At 44.7% G+C, this 25,610-nt stretch overlaps 1 protein-coding gene across 1 annotated transcript in view; it reads left to right on the forward strand.

Moving 5' to 3' along the window:
- Positions 1 to 25,610, forward strand: part of Rftn2 (raftlin family member 2) — a 63,364-nt gene that overhangs the window by 9,692 nt on the left and 28,062 nt on the right. Inside the window, exons 2-5 of the mRNA XM_028886270.2 lie at positions 5,324 to 5,507; positions 9,236 to 9,350; positions 13,913 to 14,189; positions 17,249 to 17,452. Of these exons, the coding sequence (XP_028742103.1) occupies positions 5,324 to 5,507; positions 9,236 to 9,350; positions 13,913 to 14,189; positions 17,249 to 17,452 (780 nt within the window). The remainder of the gene's footprint in view (positions 1 to 5,323; positions 5,508 to 9,235; positions 9,351 to 13,912; positions 14,190 to 17,248; positions 17,453 to 25,610) is intronic.

Genomic DNA, 25,610 nt, shown 5'->3' on the forward strand with positions numbered 1-25,610 from the left:
AATGTTACTTCATTTAACTATACTGAGTCAATGTTTTTTACATAGTAGCCATATTTCTCAATTACTCAAAAACCTCTCACTCGGAGAATAGAGCAGAAAATCCTAACAGCTACACATTAAATTGCTTCACAATCTATCATAGTCTAAACCAGCGTTCTCAACCTGGGGGTCAGATGACCTTTTCACAGGAGTCGCATATCAGATATTTACATTACCACTCAAAACAGTAGCAAAATTAGTTATGAAGTAGCAACAAAAATAATTTTATGACTGGGGTCGCCGCAACATGAGGAATTGTATCCAAGGATCACAGCATTGGGAAGCTGAGAACCACTCATATGGCTGACCTCATGCCTGAACTCACAAATCTTCAACAAACATGCTTCAAATCAGTGAAGTTTTCTTCCCTGTGGGCACATGGGTGTCCCAGTCCCCAAGTCTTGCTGCCTGGGTTCCAGCTCAACCTCAGAATTTATTAGCAATTTGGATCAATTCCCTAATCTCTCTCCTTGAATTTCCTAATCAGACAATAAACACCCACCGTGAAGGGTTTGTAGGGATTAAGAACTGGATGTGATCTGTTCACGTAGAAGTGGGCACGTGTTGGAATTCGTTGCTTATTTTCCTGTTCTACGGTTGCTGAGGAGAACATGCATGTTGTTGGACCATCCCCCTTAAAACTGTGGGGGGAACATGCACGTTGCCAGACCATTTTGATTTTCCTTAAGAGTTTTAGATATATTTTATAAATACAAACCAATCTTCAGAGTTAAATTAGTGGAAATAATTATATATGGTTTGTGCTGTTTCCACAGAATTGTGTTGTCAGAGCAAAATTTTTAGTGTTTAACGAGTTCCCAGCTTTAGAGTAGAAAGTGACTCTTTGTATGTTTTTGCTAATTTGGGTTTGGGGGGCTTGTTTGTTTGGGGTTTTTTGTTGTTGTTGTTTTTTTTTGTTTTGTTTTGTTTTGTTTTGTTGTTTGTTTGAGGCCTCATGCTGTAGCCCAACCTGGCTGAAACTCACTGTGTAACACAGGCTGCTTTAGAACTTGTCATAATCCTCCTGCTTCAGCCTCCCGGATGTAGGGATGATAAGCAGGAGCCACCAGGTTCACTGACTCACATTTAAAGGTTCAAGCTTTGTTGATGAAGCTTTTTAGCAAAGGAGCATGAAAAGCATCCATGAATATTTTAGTTTAGAAGCTTTGAAAAGAAAGAATTTTTCAACCCTCCACAAGTCTTAATTGTCACAATATAAACTCACTTAGCATTTGTATAATTTTCAAAGCAATTACAGATTGCTCTCTTCCAGACGCCTCACAACAGCCCTGTAGGATACAAGCTGCGCTTTTACAGACCTTGTAGCATTAATGTCACAGTCACCAGCCACACCCACCAAGGCTATAAACACCATTTGTTCCTTCTCTCAAAGAATGTGCGCAGCATCAGGCCGGCAAGAAAGCTCACAGCTGCGGCTCACTGCCTGTGCTTGCAATCCACCGAGACAGTCACCACCTCCCCCTTAATTTCCTGTGTTTAAAGGGCAGTAGAGCCTCTGATATTCCTGCCCGCTGTAAGGACGTCAAATCAAAGGGCTGGCAGAGGCTGCGCCTGCCATGGATATGTAATGACCCACTCTTTGAGAGCAGCTGAAAACTTGCCATCTGTAATGAGATCTGGCGCCCTCTCTGTGTACATAATAAAAAAATAAAAAATAAAAAGAAAGAAAGAAAACTTGCTCAGTGTGTACTACTCACCAGGGGGAGATTTGAATACCTCACAGCCTTAAGCTCAGTTGAAAACATTCAGATAGAGAAATGCCATGAAAAGAAGTTCTCCACAAAACTTGAATTTGAGTGGAGATCGACAATATACACATGGACCTTTACATATATGCACACACACATTGCATATGCACATGTGCACACCTACATGCACATGTGCACACATACATGCACATGTGCACACATACACACATGCACACACATATGCACACAAATACACACATGCACATGCACACACATATGCACATACACACACACACATGTACATACACCCCTAGAAATGACTACCAAGCCAGCCAGAAAATCGAGGCCAGCTCGGTAACGCCTTTGGATAAAAGTCACACCGTTCCTCTTCATCAAACCCTGTCCTAGTCTGTCATCCTGTTGCCATAGTAAACACCATGACTAGAAACAACTTGGAAAGACACAGGTTTATTTCATCCTACTCTTCCAGTCACTATCCGTCATTGAGGACAGTCACAGCAGGAGCTCAAGGCAGGAACAACCATGGAGAGGAGATGCTGCCTGGCTTGCTCTCTCTGTCTCTGCTCTCTCTCCTCTACCGTACAGGTCCACCCACCACGGGATGGCACCGCCCACAGGGGGCTGGTCCTCCCTCCTGCATCGATTGGGTAGCAATCAGCAAAATGCTCCCAGACGTAGTAGTCACCGGCCACTCTGATACAGGCAATTCCTCAGTTGAGATTTCCTCTTCCCAGGCGTGTCAAATCCTTCAGAGTGTACAGCCCAGGCTGGCTTCAAACTCTCCATCGTCCTGACTCTTCAGTGCCGGGATCACAGTCACATGTCAATGCATATGGCATAAATTGTGCTTTTTTAAATAGTCATTCATTTTTATTTTAGGTGTGAGGAGTTTTGAGGGCATGTATGTCGGGGCACATATGTGCAGTGCCTGAGGGGGCCAGAAGAGGGCATCAGATACCATGTAGGTGCTGGGAACCAATCCCAGGTCCTCCAGAAGAGCAGCCAACGCTCTTAACTGCTGAGACGTCCCTCCAGGCCATAAATCATTCTTTGATTTTGGTAAAACTTTGTCCCCAAATGTCTCTCCACATTTCACTCCATATTGAAGCCAGTTAAACCAGATGTAGCTCCGTCTCATTATTTTTGTTCTTTGTATGTAACGTGGCTTTTCTTGTGTGATACCATTAACGTAGTGTGGGGCCTCATGCTAGAGCTTTCTGAAAAGAACATGACTTTCTGCTCTGGATTCTCACAACCTTCTTTTTTGCTTTTTAATAATACTTTATTTTTATTTTATGGGCATGGGTGTTTTGCCTGTATGTGTGTCTGCGTGAGGGTATCGGATCCCCTGGAACTGGAGTTACAGATAGATGTGAGCTGCCTTGTAGGTGCAGGGAATTGAACCTGGGTCATTTGGAAGAGCAGCCAGTGTTCTTAACTGATGAGCCATCGCTCTAGGCCCTCACAGTGTTCTTGACCACCCTCACTTTTGTGACCAAGAAAATGAAAGGCAGTTCCTCGGCGCTGCCGGGATTGTGCCTCTTTGCCTTTCTCTACTAATCAGCCTGACTTTCATTTCCCCTAGCTAGTAGTGATTGTTTTTTGTTCAATTATTTTACCTCTTTACTGTCCTAACCAACAGTAATTCTGTTTAACATGATGACGTAAGGAACATGTGAGGAACAGAAGGATGTGAGTAAGATAGGGAATTCCCGGTTGAACAGCCAGGACAAGCATATAAACAAATTACTCTAACCCAGTGCAGAATGGCCAGCAGAGGAAGGAAGGATTAGTGCAGGGATGGGCACAGGGAAGGGGATGAAGGCTTACTGTGATAAAACAGAGCGACAGGTTCGGAAATCGGAGCTGTCACACGTCCAAGTAAGATGCGCGAGTTCGAGGCTAAGAGGACTTCTGTGGGTCATGCTAACCCCTCCACTTCCTGCCCCATGCCACGTAACCCATTAAATGACTTTCATTTTCTTTAAGATGATGTACGGTTGGAAAAGTTCTAAAGGTAAATTTACATTATGTTGTGTTCCTTGGTCTTAAGAGATTGTTTCACATTATTGTATAGTTTCTCAGCGGCTTTGTTTGAAAACGTCGGGGTTTGTAGACCAAATGCTAAGAAAGAGTCAGGCCAAATAATGACGAACCACTTGCCACACAGACGGGCCTGGGATGTTTACGTGGAGACCAGATGTTTCTTCAAAGTTCAGAACTGTCCTTGTTTTTGCTCCTATTCATAATGGGAAGAAAATGTATTAGACGCAGGATATTAGTTTAAATCCAAAAGGGACTAAAACCTGAAGGAAATGGATTCATGCTGGCCTGCGTAGCTTTCTGTTGAGTGCCTCATTTTCAGTTGAGAAGCTGGCGTGAGTGCTCACTGACATGGAATTGTTCCGTCACATGAGTGTCAGGGTCAGGGGACAGGGACTTCCCCCTGACCCTTCTTCCTCATCTGCTTCTTAACCTTCTTCTGGTGCTCCAGCATCGGCACAGCTCTGTGCTGGACTCCACTGGCCCTGTGAGTGTGAAGCCAGGCCCGCCTATACCTGGAATTAATTTCATATGCTTCCTGTTTCAAAAGACAGTCAACTCCAGGTCTACTTCTGGATAATAATCCTTAATTGTCCTCCATAAAATGAGAAATATGACAGATCATGAAGCTATTTAAATTCATATTTCCATAACTTCGAGGACATTTTCCCCAGTTGCATACCATTTTTCTTTCTTCTCGTCTGGTCAACACAGGTGTTCAGAGTTACGATGGATTCACCCTCCAGCTGCATAGCAGTTTTTTTTTTTTTTTTTTTGGTTTTTCGAGACAGGGTTTCTCTGTGTAGCTTTGCGCCTTTCCTGGAGCTCACTTGGTAGCCCAGGCTGGCCTCGAACTCACAGCGATCCGCCTGGCTCTGCCTCCCGAGTGCTGGGATTAAAGGCGTGCGCCACCAACGCCCGGCTGCATACCAGTTTTGCTTTTAAATTTCATATACATCTAGTCCTTTTTTTTTTCTTTCCTCTTCCTTTTTTTTTGATAATTTCCATCTAGCAAATACAGTGTCTCCCCTTTTTAGTTTTTAAATTTACATGAACTGTATTTTAAGAAATCATGCATCTTATCTTGCTCAGTCATAAAAAACTATTGGCTTTTTGAATTATTATTTTGATGTATGTCTTTATCATCTTTTAAAGACAATATAGCCACTTCAATAAAATCCTGAGTAGTAAAGCTCTTCCATTGGAAAAAAAGGAACTTATAAGGCACTCACTCCAGTGATGCTTTAGGAAGTATTGGCAACATCATTATCTATCAGTTGGTTGAACCACCTTTGCTGTTGTCCAAAATAGGTTTCCTTTACGGTCTTACCACCCTGAACACATCTACTCTCACCTGAAATAGAAAATACATAACACATGTTAGTTGTCTCACCCAAAATTAAGCCACATGGTTGTCTCTCCTGTTCACAACTATTATCTCATATAGATAGAAATAACGTACAATTCAATATTACCAATATGTAACCTTCTCTTCACTTTTGCTATTTCAGCTTCAACAAACCCAGAAGTCATCAAGATAAATTCAGTTCTGGATATAGTTGCCAAGGTGGAAGACTATTATCTTAAGGGCTATGTTGTTGGGGCCATTCATCCGGTTATACAGCCTGTGGGGCATCGCAAACATCTCCCAGCCAGTCACCTGTACAGAGTGGTGCTGACTCGCGTGAAAGTGAGGTAAGCTTGAGGAAGCCACTCAGAGGCCCTCAGAGGGATGCTTTGCTTTTGTCTTGTTGTCTTGCTGGTGTTTCGTTTTGTTTTGTTTTTGGGGAGATTTTGTTTTGGTTGGTTGGCTTTTGGTGGTTTTGGGGGGTGGGGAAGTGGTTTGAGACAGGATTTCTCTCTGTAGACCAAGTTGGCCTCAAACTCAGAGATCCGCCTGCCTCTGCCTCCTGAGTGTTTGGATTAAAGGTGTGCGCCACCACCATCTGGCAGGTTTTCTTTAATGTAAAAGAAAAGAAATTTCGAAAGAGTGATGGAGAACAAAGGATCCTCAGGGGATGATTCAAGGCACATTTTTCACAGCTGAATTGAATTGGAATAAGGAGACTCACACCTTTAAAACTCCTGATTAAGCCAAGTGTGGTGGTTATGGAGGATGCCTAGCACTCAGGAGGGTCAATGAGGCGTGAGGACCTCAACTTTGACAGTGACGTGGGCTACATAGAACGATTCGAGCTCAAAGGAGCCAAAACAACAAAAACCCTCCTGGTCATTGTCTTCACTCTTTGGGGCAAATACATAGGCACTAAGTGAAGATGTCGGTGAGCAAAAGGAAGGAAGTAGATCCAAGAAGCACCCCGAAAAGCTGCGTGTAGGAACTCCTGTACAACCACCAGACGACAAGGAGGGGCAATCTTTGCTAGGCGTAGCAAGCAAAGCGAGGCAGCCCGCTCTCACTGAGCTCCTCCAGCGACCTCTGTTCTCAATAAGAAAGGCAGCCGAACCAGTTCATGTCACAAACCCCGCAGAGCAGAAAGCATGACCTCGCCAAGTCCTCCACATTAGATAGACACACGGGCAACTTTTCACATGCAAACTGGGTCCTCCCTTTTGGGATGAATACATAAGTCAGTGGCACAACACTTGTGCAAGGCCCTGGGTCTGAGCCTTAGCACCCCAAGAAAACAACTGTCTTAGGCACTGCTCTATTGCTGTGACGAGTCATGGTGACCAAGGCAACTCTTAAGAAAGAAACCATGCCAGGTGGTGGTGGCGCACACCCCTTTAATCCCAGCACTTGGGAGGCAGAGCTAGGTGAATCTCTGTAAGTTTGAGGCCAGCCTGGGCTACAGAGCGAGATCCAGGACAGGCACCGAAGCCACACAGAGAAACCCTGTCTCGAAAAACCAAAAATAATTAAATAAGCAAATAAATAAATAAAAAAGAAACCATTTAGTTGGGGGTTTGCCTACGATATTAGAGGGTCAGTCCATCATGGAGGAATGGATATAGTCATGGTGCTGGGCAGTAGCTGAGAGCTCACATCCTGATCATTGTGCCTAGGGTGGGCTGGAGTGACACACCTACTCCAAGGCCACACCCCCTAATCCTTCCCGGTAGGTCAACTGAGGACCCGTAGGAGCCTATAAGGGAGGGTCATTCTCATTCAAACCACCCCAGCTACTCTGACTCTCTCCAATGAAGAACGAAAATGGCCACAAGATTGTCATATGTAAAACGTTTGGTACAACCCTCCTTCTGTATGGAAACTGTCTGGGTCTTGTGGCTGGGCGGAGGGACAGTGGGTAAAGGCACTTACTGTGCCAGCCTCATCCCGGAACACACATAAAGGAGGAGGGAGAGAGCCAGCTCCACAGAGGTGCCCTCTGACCCACGGGCACACTGTGCCCCCCACACATACTCATACACAGACACCATGCTGTTTTTTAATCTCAGTGTTTCCTCTTCGTAGTGATGGATCCATGTAAAGGCTAAAGAAAATCATAATAGGCAGAAAGGGGGTGAGAAAATAGGAAAATTGGAAAGGGAAGGAAGACAAGGGAGAGCCGGTCTTTAAAAATTCCAGATGCTCTGGCCCCGCCCCTTGCCAGCCACTACAGCGGGAGAGCTGATCCTGCTCCTCACCTGAGGGGTGGGGATGCCCCTGTGGAGACCTGGGCTGATCAACTCAGCTATCACCCAGGCCCACATCCAGTGCTTTGAATTGACCCACCCCAACATCAACCCCACCCATGACCTGCAGGGGTCCATGACGGGACCGGTCCTGGGGACCATAGGGCCTCCATGACCGGGGCAACAGCAAGACACCTGAGAGGCACCTCAGTGAGGGCCAGTGATGATGGTGATGAAGATGATTATGATGATGGTGATGGTGGTGATGATGATGGTGATGATGATGATGGTGATGATGGTGATGAAGATGATGATGGCGATGATGATGGTGATGATGATGACAGTGATGACGGTGGTGATGGTGATGATGATGTGATGATGGTGATGATGATGGTGGTGATGATGATGGTGTTGATGGTGATAATGGTGGTGGTGGTGTTGATGATGACAGTAATGATGATGGTGATGACGATGATGGTGATGATGGTGATGATGATGGTGATGATGATGATGATGGTGATGATGATGGTGTTGATGATGACAGTGATGATGATGATGGTGATGATGAGGATGGTGGTGATGATGATGGTGACGACGGTGTGCCAGAGGCCTTGAACCAGACCAACAACTCCTTGCAGTGAACATTTGCATGTAAAGCAGAGTGGACAAAGGGGTGTGCTGTGTGACACACCGCAGCTCCCAGTGCCACTAAGACAAACGAGGAGGTGATGGGGAGGTGGGGAAGCCGGAGGTGCCAAGTGGGGTTTTGTTGTTGTTAGTTTTTACTTTTTTCTTTTCTTGTTCGGAGGAGGTTACAAGGGTGGATATAGAGGGACTGGGAATGAGTGGGATTGGGGTGCATGATGTGAAATTCTCAAAGAATCAATTAAGAAAATCATGTTAAAATTTAAAATCCCAGCTGGTAGATTGGGAGTGGAGCTCAGTTGGTGGAGAGTGCTTGCCTAGCAGGTGGGAAACCCTGAGCTCATTTTCTGGTACCACACAGAACAGATATGGGGTCACACCCCAGTAAATCCCAGCATTCAGTAGGGCCAAAAGATTAAGTTCATTCTCTACTACATATCAAGTTTGAGGCCTGCTTAAGATACATAAGAACTTACCTAAATTTCAAAAAAAAAAAGAAGAAGAAGAAGAAAGTTTGGTGTTTTGTTTTGTTTCCACACTAAGGATCAAATCCAGGACTTTACACATTCTAGGCAGATACTGTGCCACTGAGCCATGTCCCTGCCCCTGTTTTTAAGGGGCAGTAACTGCTATTCACACACACACACACACACACACACACACACACACACACACACACATACAAGTGTGTATGGACTTCAGCTTTTACTAGAATACAAATGTTTTCAGGTCAAGCCTTACTAAGCACATGTGACATTTTCTACACAGTAGTCATGCTTATGTCCTGATTACAAATCCCATCAGCTGTGATAACTACCTACCTTTCCTGCTGTAGTGTTACATAGGCCCAGAAATGCTAAAACTTGGCAGAACTTAAGAGATCAGTAAAGAAAAGGGGGGAAAAAACAGACATTTATCTTCATTTAAATAGGATTGTTTTTTACTTATGCTCTGTCCAATAACAAAGTCTCTTTCATTCACTTTGAATTGGGAATTAAATGGCTGGAAGGTTAAATTAAGGAAACATAAGAGAAATCGCTGTGCCTGTGGCATTCTGTTTGAGGTAACCGTTGGGACTGGAATAACCAAGTGACAGCCTTGACCTTGCTTCTGAGTCGCTCATGGTTTTCACATGGACGTAGGTGGGAAGCAGTGGTTTGCCTCTGACCTTGTTCTCCTTGCAGCTCCAAGCACTCAGCAGCGCCGGGGGGACCGAGGCATGCCAGGCTTGTCATGGAGGAGTGTCCACTCACCTATGAGACACCAGCGAACGACGCAGCAAAGGAACTCATGGAAAAGGTACGGGGTGCACAGCCCTCATGGCGAACTAAGAAACAACTTCCTTCCTTACCTGAAAACCGTACAGAACCCAGGCATGGTGGCACAGCCTGTAATCCTGGCGCTAGGCAAGGGGAGGACCATGAGTGCCTGGTCATCCTCAGCTACATACTGAGTTCAAAACCAGCCTGAACTACATAGTGAGTTTCAAGCAGCCTAAGCTACACTGTAGGACTCCAGAGATTAGGGAACTGGCGATGGCTTATTCTACAGAATTCAAAACGTAAAGCGGGTGAGCCAAGTGCGTAGAGTCTAAAACTCCACTAGTCAGGATCCTCTGGAGGAGGAACAGAAACGATGAGCATGTTGAAGGGGTATGCCAGGTTGCTTTACACAGCACCGCCTAAGCAGGACAGCAGTGGCTACCTTCATACTGAGGCTGAGAATCCAGCAGCTGCCCCTTCCACAAGACCAAATGCCTTAGCAGTCCTGGTCAGGTGCCTAGTGCCTCAAAGATTCTGAAGAGACACCGGTCTTCAGTCCATTTTGGAAGGCCCAAAAGCTGGGTTTTAATGTCAGCCAAAAGCAGCAGCAGCCGGTTGCTGCCGGCATAAATGAACTTAGCATCACAGGAAGGCAAGCAAGCAAAAAGCAAAAGCTTTGTGTCTCCATTTCCCTTCATCTGGGATGCCACCAGAGGTACCACCCACATTTAGGGTGCCCCCCCCACTGCAGTTGAACTGAGCAAGAAAATTCCTCACAAGTGTGCCCATTAGCTTGCCTGTTAATTGATTCCAGATCCAGTTAAATAAATAACCAAGATTAGCCATCACAAAAACATAAATAAAGGCCAATAAAACAGAATAGAGCGAGCAGAAGTAAGTTCCCAACTGCATGTAAGAAGTTTACTAACAGCCGGGAGGTGGTGGGGGCGGCACACGGCTTTAATCCCAACACACGGGAGGCAGAGGCAGGCAGATCTCTGAATTCCAGGCCAGCCTGGTCTACAGACAGAGTTCCAGAACAGCCAGAGCCACACAAAGAAACAATGTCTTAAAAAAAAGAAAAGAAAATAGGAAGGAAGGGAGGGAGGGAGAGAGGGAGGGAGGAAGAAAGGAAGAAAGGAAGAAAGGAAAAGAAGTTTAGTAACAAACATGGCAGTATAAAATACAAGAATAACCATGACTTAGTCAATACTTAGGGAAGTCGGCACTGTTCCATGGAAAATAGATTCCAGAAGTTTCCGAAGAGACAAAGAGGTAAGTTTTTTTTTTTTAAATATGAAAAATATCTGAAAGAAAACAAAAATAACCATATTCATTTGTGAATGGAGGAGTTGGCATTAAAAACAAATTATGTTATTTTTAAGAAAAATTAACTCGGAAAGAGATCAAGGGAAGTTTTGCAATTAATGTATCCTTTGGAAGCTGCAAAAATAAAAAGTTGAACACTAAATATAGATCGACTAAAACAAGAAAAACATATATATCCATAAATACTCTAACCTGATGGATTTGTGTGTGTGTGTGTGTGTGTGTGTGTGTGTGTGTGTGTGTGTGTGTGTGAAAGATGTTTTAGTCACAGCAGCCTACTTTTAAGTTCTTAGCTTCTATTTGTTTGTGTTGTTGTTGTTTTTCGTGGGGGGTTGTTTGTTCTGTTTTTGAAATGGACTTTCACTATGTAGCCTTGGCTGCCCTGGAGCTCTCTTTGTCGACCAAACTGGCCTTGAACTCACAGAGATCAACCTAGCTCTGCCTCCTGAGTGCTGGGATTAAATTGTACAGCACCACACCCAGCTAGCCTTTATTTAATTTAAATAGATAGGGTCGAGAACCCAAGGCACTTTCTTTCAGGTAAAATGTGTGAGTCTAGAGTGAGCTGTGCTGGCTCCCAGTTACAATCCTTTGAGCAAGGTGTGGTGGTTTATACCTGTAGTCTTAGCATGTAGGAGGCTGAGGCTGAGGCTGGGAGACGAGTTCCAGACCAGCCTGGGCTACTAAGAAAAAGAAAAGGAAGAGCATAGTTTGTTTCTGTTGCTGATTTCAAGCCTTAAGTAACCACGTGTAGAGAATCGTCTGTGGTTTGTGTCTCGTCAGTAACAACCGCTAATGATGTTTCCCACTTAGGTACAAAGTTACCATTCATCTGCCCTGGGTGGGAAAAGTCCAGGAGACCAGGTTTTACAAGTACACACACGTTTACTGCCACTATTCTGGGTATTTCTTTTTCCGGGAATAAATCCACTCCTGACAGCTTCTTTTGAAAACAAAAATGTAACTACTAATTGAGTCTTGATAGATGACCACGGGAGCGCTTATTTTGAATCTGACTCCTGGGCGCAGTTAAAGACCTACGTACACAGGAAAGCACTGTTGTTTGAGCAATTAGAGTAACCGGGACCCTTCTCTAAGTGAAAAGCTTCAGGAAACATACACCCGAAATATCCCAACGTTGCCCTGGGCATGAGCAAGAGCGATTGGTGAATGGAAATGTTTTTGAACAGCCACTTTGTGTGAAGACTTGACCTTTGAACAGCTAGTTTTCAAGTCAAGCTTTAACTATTAACGTCTAGTCTATTTTTAGTTGGTACTGAGGACCGAACACTCGGCCCCCTGAACGCAGGCATCCACTCTGAGCTAGATCCCCACCCCTGTCCATTCTATTTTTAATATTCAGTTTGCATTTTTCTTCTCTCGGGGTTCTAAAATACCGCATTTAAAAATATCAGAAGCAACCCAACAAGCAAAGGTATGGCTACCCAAGCTAAGACCTGAGTTCAGTCCCTCGGACCCACATGGTAAAAGAGAATCAACTCCTACAAGTTGTCCCCACACCCCAATAAATAAGCCTAATTAAAATTATTCATCCTCCAAGTTAAAATGGAAAAGACGTCAATATATCTGATCCTAGACTTTTCCTGAAGAAGAAAAGAAGTATCTGCTATATAGTACCAGAGAGAAGTTTTCCTGAATATCTCCACTCAAATCTAACTCCTAGAAAGGACACTGACAAGAGATTTACCCCTTTCTACTCCCAGAATGCGGAGCCCTCTCGTATCTCCCTCTTCTCTCCCAGGTGTCCTGTGGGGATGTCCACGTCTCCACAGAGTGTTAAATCTCAGAATGGAGCTCTTAGAGGAACGAGGCAATGCTGGCCGTCGTCCGGAGTCCAGGCTCCTCGGGCTCTCCGTCCTCTGAGCTGGGTGAAGCGGCCCCTTCCATCACACTGCTCTCCATTTCTCCAGTTCCTCCTGCCTTTGAAAATCTCACTCCATCTGTCGGCGTTTCCATCTTCAGCCCCTAGCAGAACTGTCTCCTGGGTAACACTTAAAATGTTTAGAGGTGTGAAACAGTGACCATGAAAAATCAACACTGCTGAGCCGGGCATGGCGGCGCACACCGTTAATCCCAGCACTTGGGAGGCAGAGTCAGGCGGATCTCTCTCTGTGAGTTGGAGGCCAGCCTGGTCTACAGAGTGAGTTTCAGGACAGCCAGGGCTGCACAATGTGGCTGTTCAAAAAATATTTGGCATATGTCGCCTGTATGTTTCCTGTCTCGGGAAAAAAAAGGCATTTCTACTTCTGCATTTATTTAATAAATGTTTATAGTGCACCTATCAACTGATGCAATTCCAAGACAGATAAGACACGGCAATTCCCCGGGAAGTATTGCCTGCTGAACCCAGGAGAAGGACACTGTCACAAGGACAGCGGAGAAGAAAACCCTTAGATCTTTGGCCCTGTGTGCTTAGAGGAAATAAGATAATAGTCTCACAAGTATTTGAATGGAAACAGTACCAAACATGAAAATCACAACTGCTAAATCCCAAATAATTACACTGACTTCCTGTCAGATGCTTCAGAGCCTATGCACTGACTGAAGGATCAAATCTCAGTCCGTGCATTTGGCCCAGCTGCGCCATGACCCGGGCTCATGTTTCCTAAGTGCCTATTTATAAGAATGGGCCTCTTAACCTCTGGCTTAATCAACACCAAATAGTGCTACTGTATGCTTTTTGTCTTAAATTAACATCTCCTTTAATAATAGTGTTGTAGCCGGGTGGTGGTGGCACACACCTTTAATCCCTGCACTGGGGAGGCAGAGGCAGGCGTGTCTGTGAGTTCGAGGCCAGCCTAGGCTACAGAGTGAGTTCCAGGAAAGCTCAAAGCTCCACAGAGAAACCCTGTCTCAAAAAACAAAAAAACAAAACAAAAAAAAAGAATGGGGTTTATTTGCTTCATTTATTTTGGGGAGTGCTCTGGAACAGTCTTTACTTTTGCTACAGCTGGAAAGATGATTGTTAACCATCTCCAAAAATCATGCTATAAAATTACTAGTTCTTGCCAAATACGGAGGAATTTCAGAGAAAAAAAATGTGGTCCCGTTTTTATAACTTCAACAGCATTAGTTCTGTTTGACCAATCATGCCGATACTGAGACATGATCTTGGAGGCGGTGTTCTTTAGAGGTTGTAAGTATGGCTCGTTCCATCTCCTCGCGGCCTCCTCGCGGACGGAAGGTTGGTTGGCTGAGTCATTCATACACTGGGTTTACCGTGGTCCTGACGTCTCTTTTAAACCTCAGGTTAATGCTGCTGCTAAAAGAGGAATGAAGTTTGTTGGGTTCGTGTCACAGTATCGCTTGCCGTCTAAACACTGCAATGGAACCAGCCACGACGGAGATGCAGAACCGGGGCTACCCAGGAGACACGGTTCCCACGACAGCCACAAAAGCTGGAGTGAAGGAGACGTCAGTGCGGCCTTGTCTGACAGCGGACCGGAGGAGGAGCCTCAGCGCGAAAGCGGACGGAAGACGGAAGGCAACAGCAGCCCCAGCGACTCGAAACCAGAGCGGGGAGGAGGTAACGGCATGGACGGAAAGAGATGGACTCTGTGTTCCCCAAACTCTGCCTGTGTTTTAAAGAAATAGAAGTCAACGTTGATTTCTGCAGGTTATGCGGACAGTGAACTAATCTAATTCTTGTGGGGTTGTTTTTAAGTCATTATAGCCAGGAATAAGGCAGGGTCATGTTTCAAATGTCAGTTCTGCTGACCCTGCAAGCCAGCCACATAATGCAGTCGCCTTCTAATACTAATACTAAAGGTTTACCTGTGTGCGCCTTTAATCTCAGCACTTGGGAGGCTGAGGCAGGCAGCTCTCTGTGAGTTCAAGGCCAGCCTGGGCTACAGAGTGAATTCTAAAACAGCCAAGCTACACATAGAAACCTTGTCTTGAAAAACCAAAAAACCAACCAAACAAAATAGAGACTTGACTGAGAACGTAGCTTGGTTTACAACTATCTGGTAAACAGTGTGTGAGAATCTCAATGTAGGCCTTTCCCACCTCACACATGCTCTTCACCTCTGAAATCAATGGACTTGCTTTGATCATCCCTAGAATAAGACAATGGAATGTCATGGTGACTCAGTTATTATAACAATAGTGCCCTCAGCCAGAAATAACTGTAGACAATAGTTTTGTTCTTCTCTGCCAAGTCTCAAGTTTTCCCAAGAAACTGAGAGTATTTTTCTCTTTTATTTTTTGACTGTGCAAAGTTTCCTGACATCTTTGCAGGAATGTTTTTTTTTTTTTTTTTGTGATATATATTTTTTATTTTACAATACCATTCAGTTCTACATATCAGCCATGGGTTCCCCTATTCTCCCCCCTCCCACGCCCTCCCCTTACCCCCAGCCCACCCTCCATTCCCACCTCCTCCAGGACAAGTCCTCCCCCGAGGACTGTGATCAACTTGGTAGACTCAGTCCAGGGAGGTCCAGTCCCTTCCTCCCAGACTAAGCCAAGTGTCCCTGCATAAGTTCCTGGTTTCAAACAGCCAATTCATGCATTGAGCACAGGACTTGGTCCCACTGCCTAGTTGCCTCCCAAACTGATCAAGCCAATCAACTGTCTCACCTATTCAGAGGGCCTGATCCAGCTGGGAGCCCCTCAGCCTTTGGTTCATAGTTCATGTGTTTCTATTCATTTGGCTATTTTTTTCAATAATTGAGTAAAACTGAAATTTATTATATGCCACAGTCGTCCTAGGGACCTCCATGCTATATATATATATATAGCCTTTATGGTTCTATGGGTTGTGGTCTGATTGTTCATTTTATATCTAGAATCCACCAATGAGTGAGTACATACCATAACTGTCTTTCTGGGTTTGGGTTACCTCACTCAGGATGATTTTTTCTAGTTCCATCCATTTGCCTGCAAATTTCATGCTTTCATTGTTTTTCTCTGCTGAGTAGTACTCCATTGTGTATATGTACCACATTTTTTTCATCCATTCTTCCGTTGATGGGCATCTAGGCTGTTTCCAGGTTCTGGCTATTACAAATAGTGCTGCTATGAACATAGATGAGCATGTATCTTTATGGTATGTATCAGCATTCTTTGGGTATATGCCCAAGAGTGGTATGGCTGGGTCTTGAGGTAGTTCGATTCCTAATTTTCTGAGAAACCGCCATACTGATTTCCACAGTGGTTGTACAAGTTTACATTCCCACCAACAGTGGAGGAGTGTTCCCTTTGCTCCACATCCTCTCCAACATTGGTTGTCATTGGTGTTTTTGATCGTAGCCATTCTAACAGGTGTAAGGTGGTATCTCAGAGTCGTTTTGATTTGCATTTCTCTGATGATTAAGGATGTTGAGCATTTCTTTAAATGTCTTTCAGCCATTTGTAGTTCAGGAATGTTTTTTTAAAAGCAACATCAAAGAAAATTAAAGACTCTGTAAACTGGAGTAAACACGGCCTCTGGAGACAAATGTCTAAATTTCTTTCTCGAAAGGGGACAATTGCAGAGGCCCCCCTCACGAGGTTGGAAAGGGGAAACAGTGCCCAGTGCCTGGCACAGCAGAAGTTTCTGTAGCAGGCTCACAGCTGCTCCAAACCTTGATCAGCACTGGCCCTGGAGGGCGCAGTGGAGTCCGGGCCTTCGGGGTCCGCACTCAGCATCCTGTGTGTAGCAGAGATCCATTTGAACACAATCTTCTAGAGAAAGAACCAGGAGATTAAAATATGGAACAGTATACTGTTAAAGTTGTGTTGGTTTGGGGGTTTTGTTGTTGTTGTTGGGTTTGTTTGGTTTGTTTGTTTGTTTGTTTTTCCTTTGAGCTCAGGACCAAACCCAAGACCTTGCACTTGCTAGGCAAGGAGGTCTCCCCCCTGAGCTAAATCTTCACCCCTTGTTTAAGCATTTTTTAAGCAGTAAAGTAAATGGCAAATAACTGCATGTTTAAAAACTAAAAGCTTTCATGAGAACAATAAATACCAAATGCATTCTAGCGGTTATTTTCAGAGACGGGAATTGGTAACTGTAGGCTGCTAGGTACACACCATGTGGTAGCCTCCTCTGTGTCCATTGTCTTATCTCTGTAAAGAAAGAATTCAAAGCTATTGTGGCATATGTTAACATTTGATTAAACTGAGTTGGGGGTGGGGAGGACATAAAGGTAGTTCAGTCAGTACAGCACTTGTCCCACGAACATCGAGTCTTGAGTTTGATGCCCAGTCCCCCCAGAAAAGGCAGATGTGAAGGGCATGCTTGTAACCCAGTGCTACACAGGTAGACAAGATGGCCGGATCATGAGCTCTGGATTCAGTTAGAGACCTTAACTCAAAACCTAAGATAAAGAAGGACTGGGAAAGACACCCAGCGTCAACCTCTGGTCTCTCTACATGTACGCACACACCCATGTTACATGCATGCACCCAAACACAGGCACACAACACAAACATGTACACAGATATACACACATAAATTTTTTAATTGAGTGGTGGGTAGTTTTATTATTTTCTATATTTATTTGTATGTTTGTAATGTCTTGTGAAGAACAAATTGTTTAAGAATTTTGATTGGTAAGATGATGACTGTCCTCCCCCTCCCTTTTCCTGAATGCCTATGCCCAGATCACAAGCTGTACATGGTCTTCAATGCTTTTGACGAGGATTCAGCCTGCTGGACCTACCAGGAAGGTGTCCTGTCCATGAAAGTAACAAGGAAAGGAGCCGCCATCAACACCCTTGAGGCCAACTGGCTGGAACTGACTACGTTTTATTATAAGCAAGGCTTGTCTTTAGTTGACTCTTTTGTGTGCTGGGAGACACCTAAAGGTGAGTTTTACATTTATATGTCAATAATTTGCATTTGCGTCAAAACTTCTGAAAGTATTTTTGCCTTTCAAGTTCTGTGGCCATAAGGATGGGTATAACTCTTTTTAAAAAGAAGTATCTGTGTCATTGCCCAGCTCCGTAGCTTAATTTAAAAGTGTTGGCCAGTGAGATGACGCAGCAGATCAAGGAAGTTACAGCCAAACCCAACAACCTGAGTTCACTCCCCAGGACCCCTGGAAGAAGTAGACCGGAACTTCCCAAGTTGAGCTCTGACCTCCACATGGATGCAGAGGCATGCACATGGTACATGTGTGCCCACACACACAGCAAACACACATAGAGATAAATAAAGTGTAACCCCTTGACTGGTGTAGAACTGTAATGTAATGTTTGCTGTTGTGTAGGAACCATCAGGAACAGACACACCATGGGGGGATTGGCCAGGAAAAATTTCCAAGAACAGTGTACTACGACAGCCCAGTCAGGAAGCTCGGAGTAGCATCCCATAGTTAATATCTACATGTGATACATTATCCCAGTTTGTGGCAGTAGGTACATTGTATATAAATAGTGTGTTTCTGGCTCTTTCTATGATTTGTGCAGAAAAGAAATCAGAGGTATGGACCCATTCTCTGTTTGTCTCTCTCTAATCTTTGTTATTGAGTTACAATGTAGTACAAAACCAGTCCTATCTATCACAAAAACAAATAGAAGACTTCCCCAAAAATGAATTTCAGAGAGAACCGTGTTCAAAGAAACAAAGGAAGAGTGGGCAGATGGAAGAGAAGGCATCGGGAAGGGGGGGTTGGGATTACTGCGGACCTGAAGCTCCACAAGGTTGGAGCCAAGAGTGAAGGAGGAATCAGACACAATGTCATAAGACCACCCTGGAGCTCACTTGGTAGCCCAGGCTGGCCTCGAACTCACAGAGATCCGCCTGCCTCTGCCTCCCGAGTGCTGGGATTAAAGGCGGCGCCACCACTGCTCAACTGAGACCACCCTGTTCTTAAACCAGCTTTCTGACACCTCCCTTGATGTGACAGATGGCTGGGTGGAGCGTACTGGGTCCAGGAGTCACATTCCAGAAGATATCCTTTTACCTAGAGCCAAGCCCAAGGCACGCCTCAAACACGGCCTTTTCTTGCAGAGATGACTGGCACACAGCAGGTGCTCAACAAACGCTCAGTGCTTTCTGGTTACTGGAAACTTCTTCCACTTTGGTCTTGTTTGGAAATAGCAAGGTTTAATAAGAAGGACGCGGCTTTTAGAGTCTGATGGAGCAGGGTTTAAGTGCTACTTGTACTTACTAGCTCTGTGATTTGGGGAAATTGGATGGGCTGGCAGAGGCTGCTTCCTAAAAGGGTATGAAACTCACTCTTGGGCGCCGTGAGCCACGAGTGAGAACCTGCATGTCAGATCCAGCACCGCGGTTCATTTTCTGGTGAGTCTTCCTTCCTGGCACACATCACGTCACGTGCAGGTTCCGTGCGGACCATCATCTGTTTGGAGACTGGTTTTGGCCTCCCCTTGCTTCTCTCCCTCTCTTCTCCTTCTCCCTCCCCGTCTCTGCAGTAGTGTCTAAGTTGGAGACATTACACATTTTGGTTAGCGACAAACGGCCTGAGGAGAAGCTGCGGAACTGTTCTTTTGTCTCTCTCAGGCATTCCTGCCTTGGGCCTGGCCTGATGAAAATAAAATGAGCTGCAGCAGTTGCTCAGCAGATGCCAGCGTTAGCTCTCAGAGCCCCGGGGAGGTGTCCTTCCTTCCGCAGCTCTGGAATGTCCCTTCAGACACGGATTCATACAACCTTGGCGAAACCTCTACTCATCTACCTCAGTCTTTGGGGTCTGGACACCGAGGTGTGTCACTAAGCCTTTCCCGGGGCTGACCAGCGTCTGTCATGGTGAGAAGCGGGGCTGAATTGGGCTCTCTGTTCTGAATGTGTGACGCCTGGCATCCCAAACGCACAGGGAAACAATGAGTATTTCCTGTGTCTTGCTTTTATCCTCATCCCAAACATGGTCAGAAATCAGTTCACTGCAGAGAGCATAGGGCTACGAATCCAGACGCTGCCCAGAAACTTATGAGCTCCCAAATCACACTGGAGAAAATGCTCCAGAAACAAAGGGGAGGGGACACACTGAAAAGTTATCCACCTTAGCAGTGTGTGACAGTACAATCTGTGGGATTCCTCTACAGAGTCCTTCCACTCGATCTCAGTCTTCTCTGTTTGGAAAATTCTCCTGGGGATGCACACACACACACACACACACACACACACACACACACACACACAATTTCAAAAGTAAGAAAAATATTCAGAGTACACCCAACAGAATATTGTGATAAGAGAATCAGGAAAGAATCCACAAAGGACCAGCAAGATGGCTCAAAGGTGAAGGTGAAGCCTGGCCACCTGAGTTCAGCTATCCAGGACCCACATGACGGAGGAGAGAACTGACTCCTACCAGCTGCCCCTCTGATCTGCACACACATGCCGTAGCATGCACACACCCACACATGTGTACACACACCAACACAAACATGCAAGACGGTGATAACCACAGCACAACTAGGAAGCTATAGGAGGCAGGCAGGTGAGAGCCAAGGTAGACGATTCAGGGCAGAGAGCACAGAGCAGTCAAGGAGAGCCTGAGAGCGGGGTATGTAGGGAAAGCCGGCTCTAGCCGAGGTGGGCGAGGTGGGCAGGAGCCATCCATGCACAGCATCTAGAAAGCAGTGCAAAGCTGGCATGTACGTCCTCCTTGCTCTCTGCCATCATCATCCTAAACCTTGCGTGGAATAACTCATTTCATCCACACGAGTAATCCTGTGAGAACGCGAGGCGTACAGCCACTAAATCACGTGCCCGCATTGGCACAACGAGGAAGCAGGGTGGAGTGTGTGTGCTCGTTTTTAATTAGTTAATTAATTCTGTGAGCGTGAGGGCTGTGCTTGCCACCGTGCCCCTGTGGAGGTCACAGGACAGCTTACAGGGATAACAGTTTTCTCCTTCTACGATGTGAGTTTTAGGGACTCATATCCTGACGTTCACCGGCGTGGCCTTTGTCCATCTCCCAAACCAGAGTGAGTGGTCTTCACCAGCATACAGGGTATTTATTTCCATTCATTAGTTGAAAATTTTAAAAGGACGTCATGATCTGACCTGCAATTTATGTGCATTGGTGTTTGACCTGCATGTCTGTGTGAGGGAGTCAGGTCCACTGGAACTGGAGTTACAGACCGTTGTGAGCTGCCATGTGGGTGCTGAGAATTGAACCCAGGTCCTCTGGAAGAGCAGCCAGTGCTCTTAACCTCTGAGCCATCTCTCCAGCCCCTGATCCGCAATTTATTTATTTTTTGAAATATTTATTTATTTATTTTAAGATTTATTTATTATGTATACAGCATATATGACTGCAGGCCAGAAGAGGGCACCAGATCTCCTTACAGATGGTTGTGAGCCACCATGTGGTTGCTGGGAATTGAACTCAGGACCTCTGGAAGAGGAGTCAGTGCTCTTAACCTCTGAGCCATCTCTCCAGCCCCTGATCTGCAATTTAAAAGGACTTCTCTGGCCTCGTGTTGGGACATGGACCACAAGGCAGGAGCAGAGAGACTGATGTCTGTCTTACCTACCTTTCTATTGCCATGACAGAACACAATGACTGAGACAACCCATGAATTTTTTTTTTTTTTAATTTGGGGCTCACAGTTGCAGGGGTTAGAGTCTGTGACCATCATGGCAGACAGCTGGGCAGCAGGCAGGCATGGCACTGGATCAGTAGCTGAGAGCTTACATCCTTATCCTCAGCTAGGAGGCAGAAAGAGAGCACTACCTGGGAATGCTGTCAATGCCCACCCCCAGGGACACACCTCCTCCAACAAGGCCACACCTCTTAGTCCTTCCCAAACAGTTCCACCAACTGGGGACCAAGTATTCAAGTAGATGAATCTGTAGAGGGCATTCTCATTCAAACTCCACAGCTGATGTCTCTAGCAGTCTCTAAAGAGACTCATTTTGATAAGACATACATGATAGAGACACAGACTAGCAATGACCATGCACACCTGCCCTCTACTTCACAGATGGTCCTGGGTCTGCCTTTGGACAGCTAAATAAGAAATAGGACATGTAGACCAAAAATTCTAGAAGTGGAGTGTTGGTGTTCCTCACATTTACATTAATATTGTTGTCATGTCTAGCTGAAAGGAATATGTAAGATCACATGTCCAGACAGATAACCCATTCTCAGGGGATTCTTCAACCTCATGCTTTTTGACCCACACATAAGTACCCTTAGGACCTTCCCCCTGTGCCAGGGAGTCTAGCGGTCACAAGGGCACATGTTTGCAGGACAAACCTTCCTGGAACTTTAAGAAAGGGAAGGGGGAAGATAAAATCAAGTTGGTTTTATTTTTTAAAGAAAGGGAGGGGTGGACAAGCGTGTTATTTTTTAGATACGATGAATGTATTTGTTTCTGTTTTGCGGTGCTGGGGTCAATCCGGGACCTCACCAATGAGCGGCAAGCTCTCTGCAACTAAGCTAGTTCCCAGCCTTTTGGGGTTCCTTCAGGGGAGGCTATGTTTCACTCTGAGAAAGGGTATCATCAAGGCACCCAGGCTGACCTCAAATTCACAATCCTCCTGCCTCAGCCTCCCAAGTAACCAAGATTATAGGTGTGTACCACCTGTAACCAGTCAAGATGAATATATTTAATTTAAGAGACTTTTTTTGGTGAGGATTGTTGTTTGTTTGTGTTTGAGACAGGATCTCATTATGCAGCCCCAGCTAGCCTGGGGCTCACTATGTTGACTAGACCGGCCTGGAATTCACAGAGCTCCACCCGCCTCTGCCTCCCCAGTGCTGGGATTAAATCGGTGTGCCACCACACCCAGATAAGATGACTATATTTCAAAGGAATGCAAAAATTGCATTTAAGACAGAACATTGACATTAAAGAAGCTGAGACTCACTTCCATCCCTACCCAGAAGTGGGACACAAATGCATTTGCCTGGTCTTGGTACTCAGCAGAAGGAGGAAGACAGACAGACAGACAGACAGACACACACACACACACACACACACACACACACAGTGAGAGAGCGAGCTGAGGGGCAGGGCTGCAGGCAGAACAGTGCTGAGAAAGCTGTTTGCAGTGATCCCTCCTTCCGTTCCCTGGAAACTGAGTCCTTCCCCACAAAGCCTTCCCCGACACTCACCCTCGCTGCCCCCTCTGTCGGGAGAATGCTTCAAAAGCTGAGGACTCCCTCCCAGAACTGAGACTCGGCATCATGGCCCCAGCTAGTGTGAGCACTGAGAGGGCCAGCTAGGGATTCTAAAGCCAGGACTTCGGATTTAACTGAAGTCCATCATACAGATTCAAATGCGTCTGTCCGATGTGTGACTAGAGAGAATATACAGATTCAAGATCAGAACATTCATAGGATTCCAGAAGGCTTCCCATGACCCTTTCCAGGCAGGGTCACATCAACTCAGATAAGCACCATCTGTCTCCTCATCACTTGCTCCTGGGATCCTGTTCTGGACTCTACAAAGATAGAATTATTCTACACATTGCACTACTTTGCCCCACTTGCTTTTTTGAGACAAAATCTCATTCTGTAGCCCAGACTGGCCTTGAACTCAGCAAAATCCTTCGACCTTAGGCTCACAAATGCTGAGATTACAGGCGTTAGCTCCCCCCCACAGCCAGGTTGTATCTTCTGTGTCTGCCTTCCTCTGTTCAGCATAGCTTCTCTGAAATTCACTAACAACATTGCACTGCAGTGAGCTTACTTTTTATTTCTGTGTTGTCTGGATTGTACTGCCATACTTTCTTTAAACCTGTGGGTTTAGAAGTGGGTCAGTGAGATGGCTGATGAGTAAAACTGTCTGCAGCCATGACTGAGTTCAGGGATCCACCGAGGGAAGAAGAGAGCGCTGGCTCCCCAAGTTGTCCTGTGAACCCCACAAACACCATGGGTTAGACACACACAGTAGATCACATACACACACACAGTAGATCACATACACACACACACACAGGAGATCACATACACACACATAGTACGCCACATACACACACACAGTACATCACATACACACACACAGTACGTCACATACACACACACAGTACATCACATACACACATACAGTACATCACATACACACACATACAGTACATCACATACACACACACAGTACATCACATACACACACACAGTACATCACATACACACACACAGTACATCACATACACACACAGTACGTCACATACACACACACAGTACATCACATACACACACACAGTATATCACATACACACAGTACATCACACACACACACACAGTACATCACATACACACACAGTACATCACATACACACATACAGTACATCACATACACACACACAGTACATCACATACACATACACAGTACATCACATACACAGTACATCACATACACACACACAGTACATCACATACACATACACTACACACACACAAGATAGATGATAGATAGATAGATAGATAGATAGATAGATAGATAGATGATAGATAGATAGATAGATAGATAGATAGATAGATAGATAGATAGATAGATGTAATTTTTTTTGTTTTGTTTTTAAAGTTCAGGGCTGAGCGTGGTGGCACACACCTTTAATCTCAGAGGCAGACTAATCTCTGAGTTTGAGCTCAGCCTGGTTTATTCAGCAAGTTCCAGACTACCCTGTCTCCAAAAAAAATTTAAAAAACCCACAAAAGTTAGAAGTGCCTTCCAATATTGAAAGCAGAAAAGTGGTTTTCATACTGTAAAGTCCGAAAGGAAACAGAGGGTACATTGTGTCTATAATTACTGCAATATAGAGTTATTTCAAAATTCACATCCCTGTTCTAAAAACAGCCCATGAGGTCTGCGCCCTAACTCTCAGCTCCGGCTCTGCCAGTGACGGTGGTGCCGGCGACAGTGAGGCCCTCAGCCAGGAAAATGGAGTGCATGCTGCAAGCAGAAATCCATTCCAGCTGGCCAGCTAAACTGTACTCGCTTCTAGGAACCCTCTAAAAACAAAACAAAACAAACAAACCACGCGTTCTCTGTTGCATTCTGCCCTAAATGCAAAGAGTGTTTAAATAAAAGCAAGACAGGCATGGTGGCACACGCTTTTGATCCCAGCACTTGGGAGGCAGAGACAAGCAGATCTCTGAGTTCCAGGCCTTCTTGATCTACAAAACAAGTCCTAGGATGGCCAGAGCTACACACAGAGATCTTGTCACCAAAATAATAGTAATAATTATATATATATATATATATATATATACATATATATGTATATATATATTAGAAGAAAAAAGCAAAAGCAAGAACCAATTTGCTCTCAAATTTAGTCTCTTAATAAATATTAAAACTAAAAATGACATTAAAATTAGTTTTGTCTTTATCTTTAAGCTTAATCATGTGAAAACCTTGCCTTTGCCAGCCTTTATTATTCAGAAAACTATCAAACAGGAATTTGTTGTAAGACAAATCTTGTTTAATTGAGATGGTGACAATAAAATAGACTGTGCTGATAAATTAGAAAATACATTCCTTATTAAAATACAAACATAAGGTGCAGATTACACTTGGATCATATTAATCAGTATATTCCCCATTCACCCAAGGGGGACTGACTATGAGTACATCATGATGTAAGTTAATTGGAATATCTGTTTTAAAATGACAATATATATTAAAGCTTCTGATGTATGACCACATATTTATAGGCAAAGAAAAATTTCTTCATTTTAATTCATTATGATATAATTACAATATATATATTATAATTGTAACAAAAAAAGATCTGTTTTCTATGACAAACAGGGAAATCTGATGTGACATGCACTATAAAACCCACAATGTTTACCCAGCACATGACCATGAGAAAAAAATGTCTGCTATTGCAAAATAGGAGACAAAAGAATTTCCATTAAATCCTTTACTTTAGGCCAGATGGTTAATGTCAACTATTCAAGAAAAAAAATCAGAGAGGCCTTCCCTTAAAACTTCCTTCCGGGCAGGAATTCTTGGACAATGACTTCTGTTACAGTCTTCCTGTCGCTGTTGTGGGGGACTTGGGATTTTTTTTTAATGCAGTGAGGTAAAGAATTGTGTT

This window comes from Peromyscus leucopus, chromosome 13 (assembly GCF_004664715.2).
Source record: "Peromyscus leucopus breed LL Stock chromosome 13, UCI_PerLeu_2.1, whole genome shotgun sequence".
Taxonomy (NCBI): Eukaryota; Metazoa; Chordata; class Mammalia; order Rodentia; family Cricetidae; genus Peromyscus; species Peromyscus leucopus.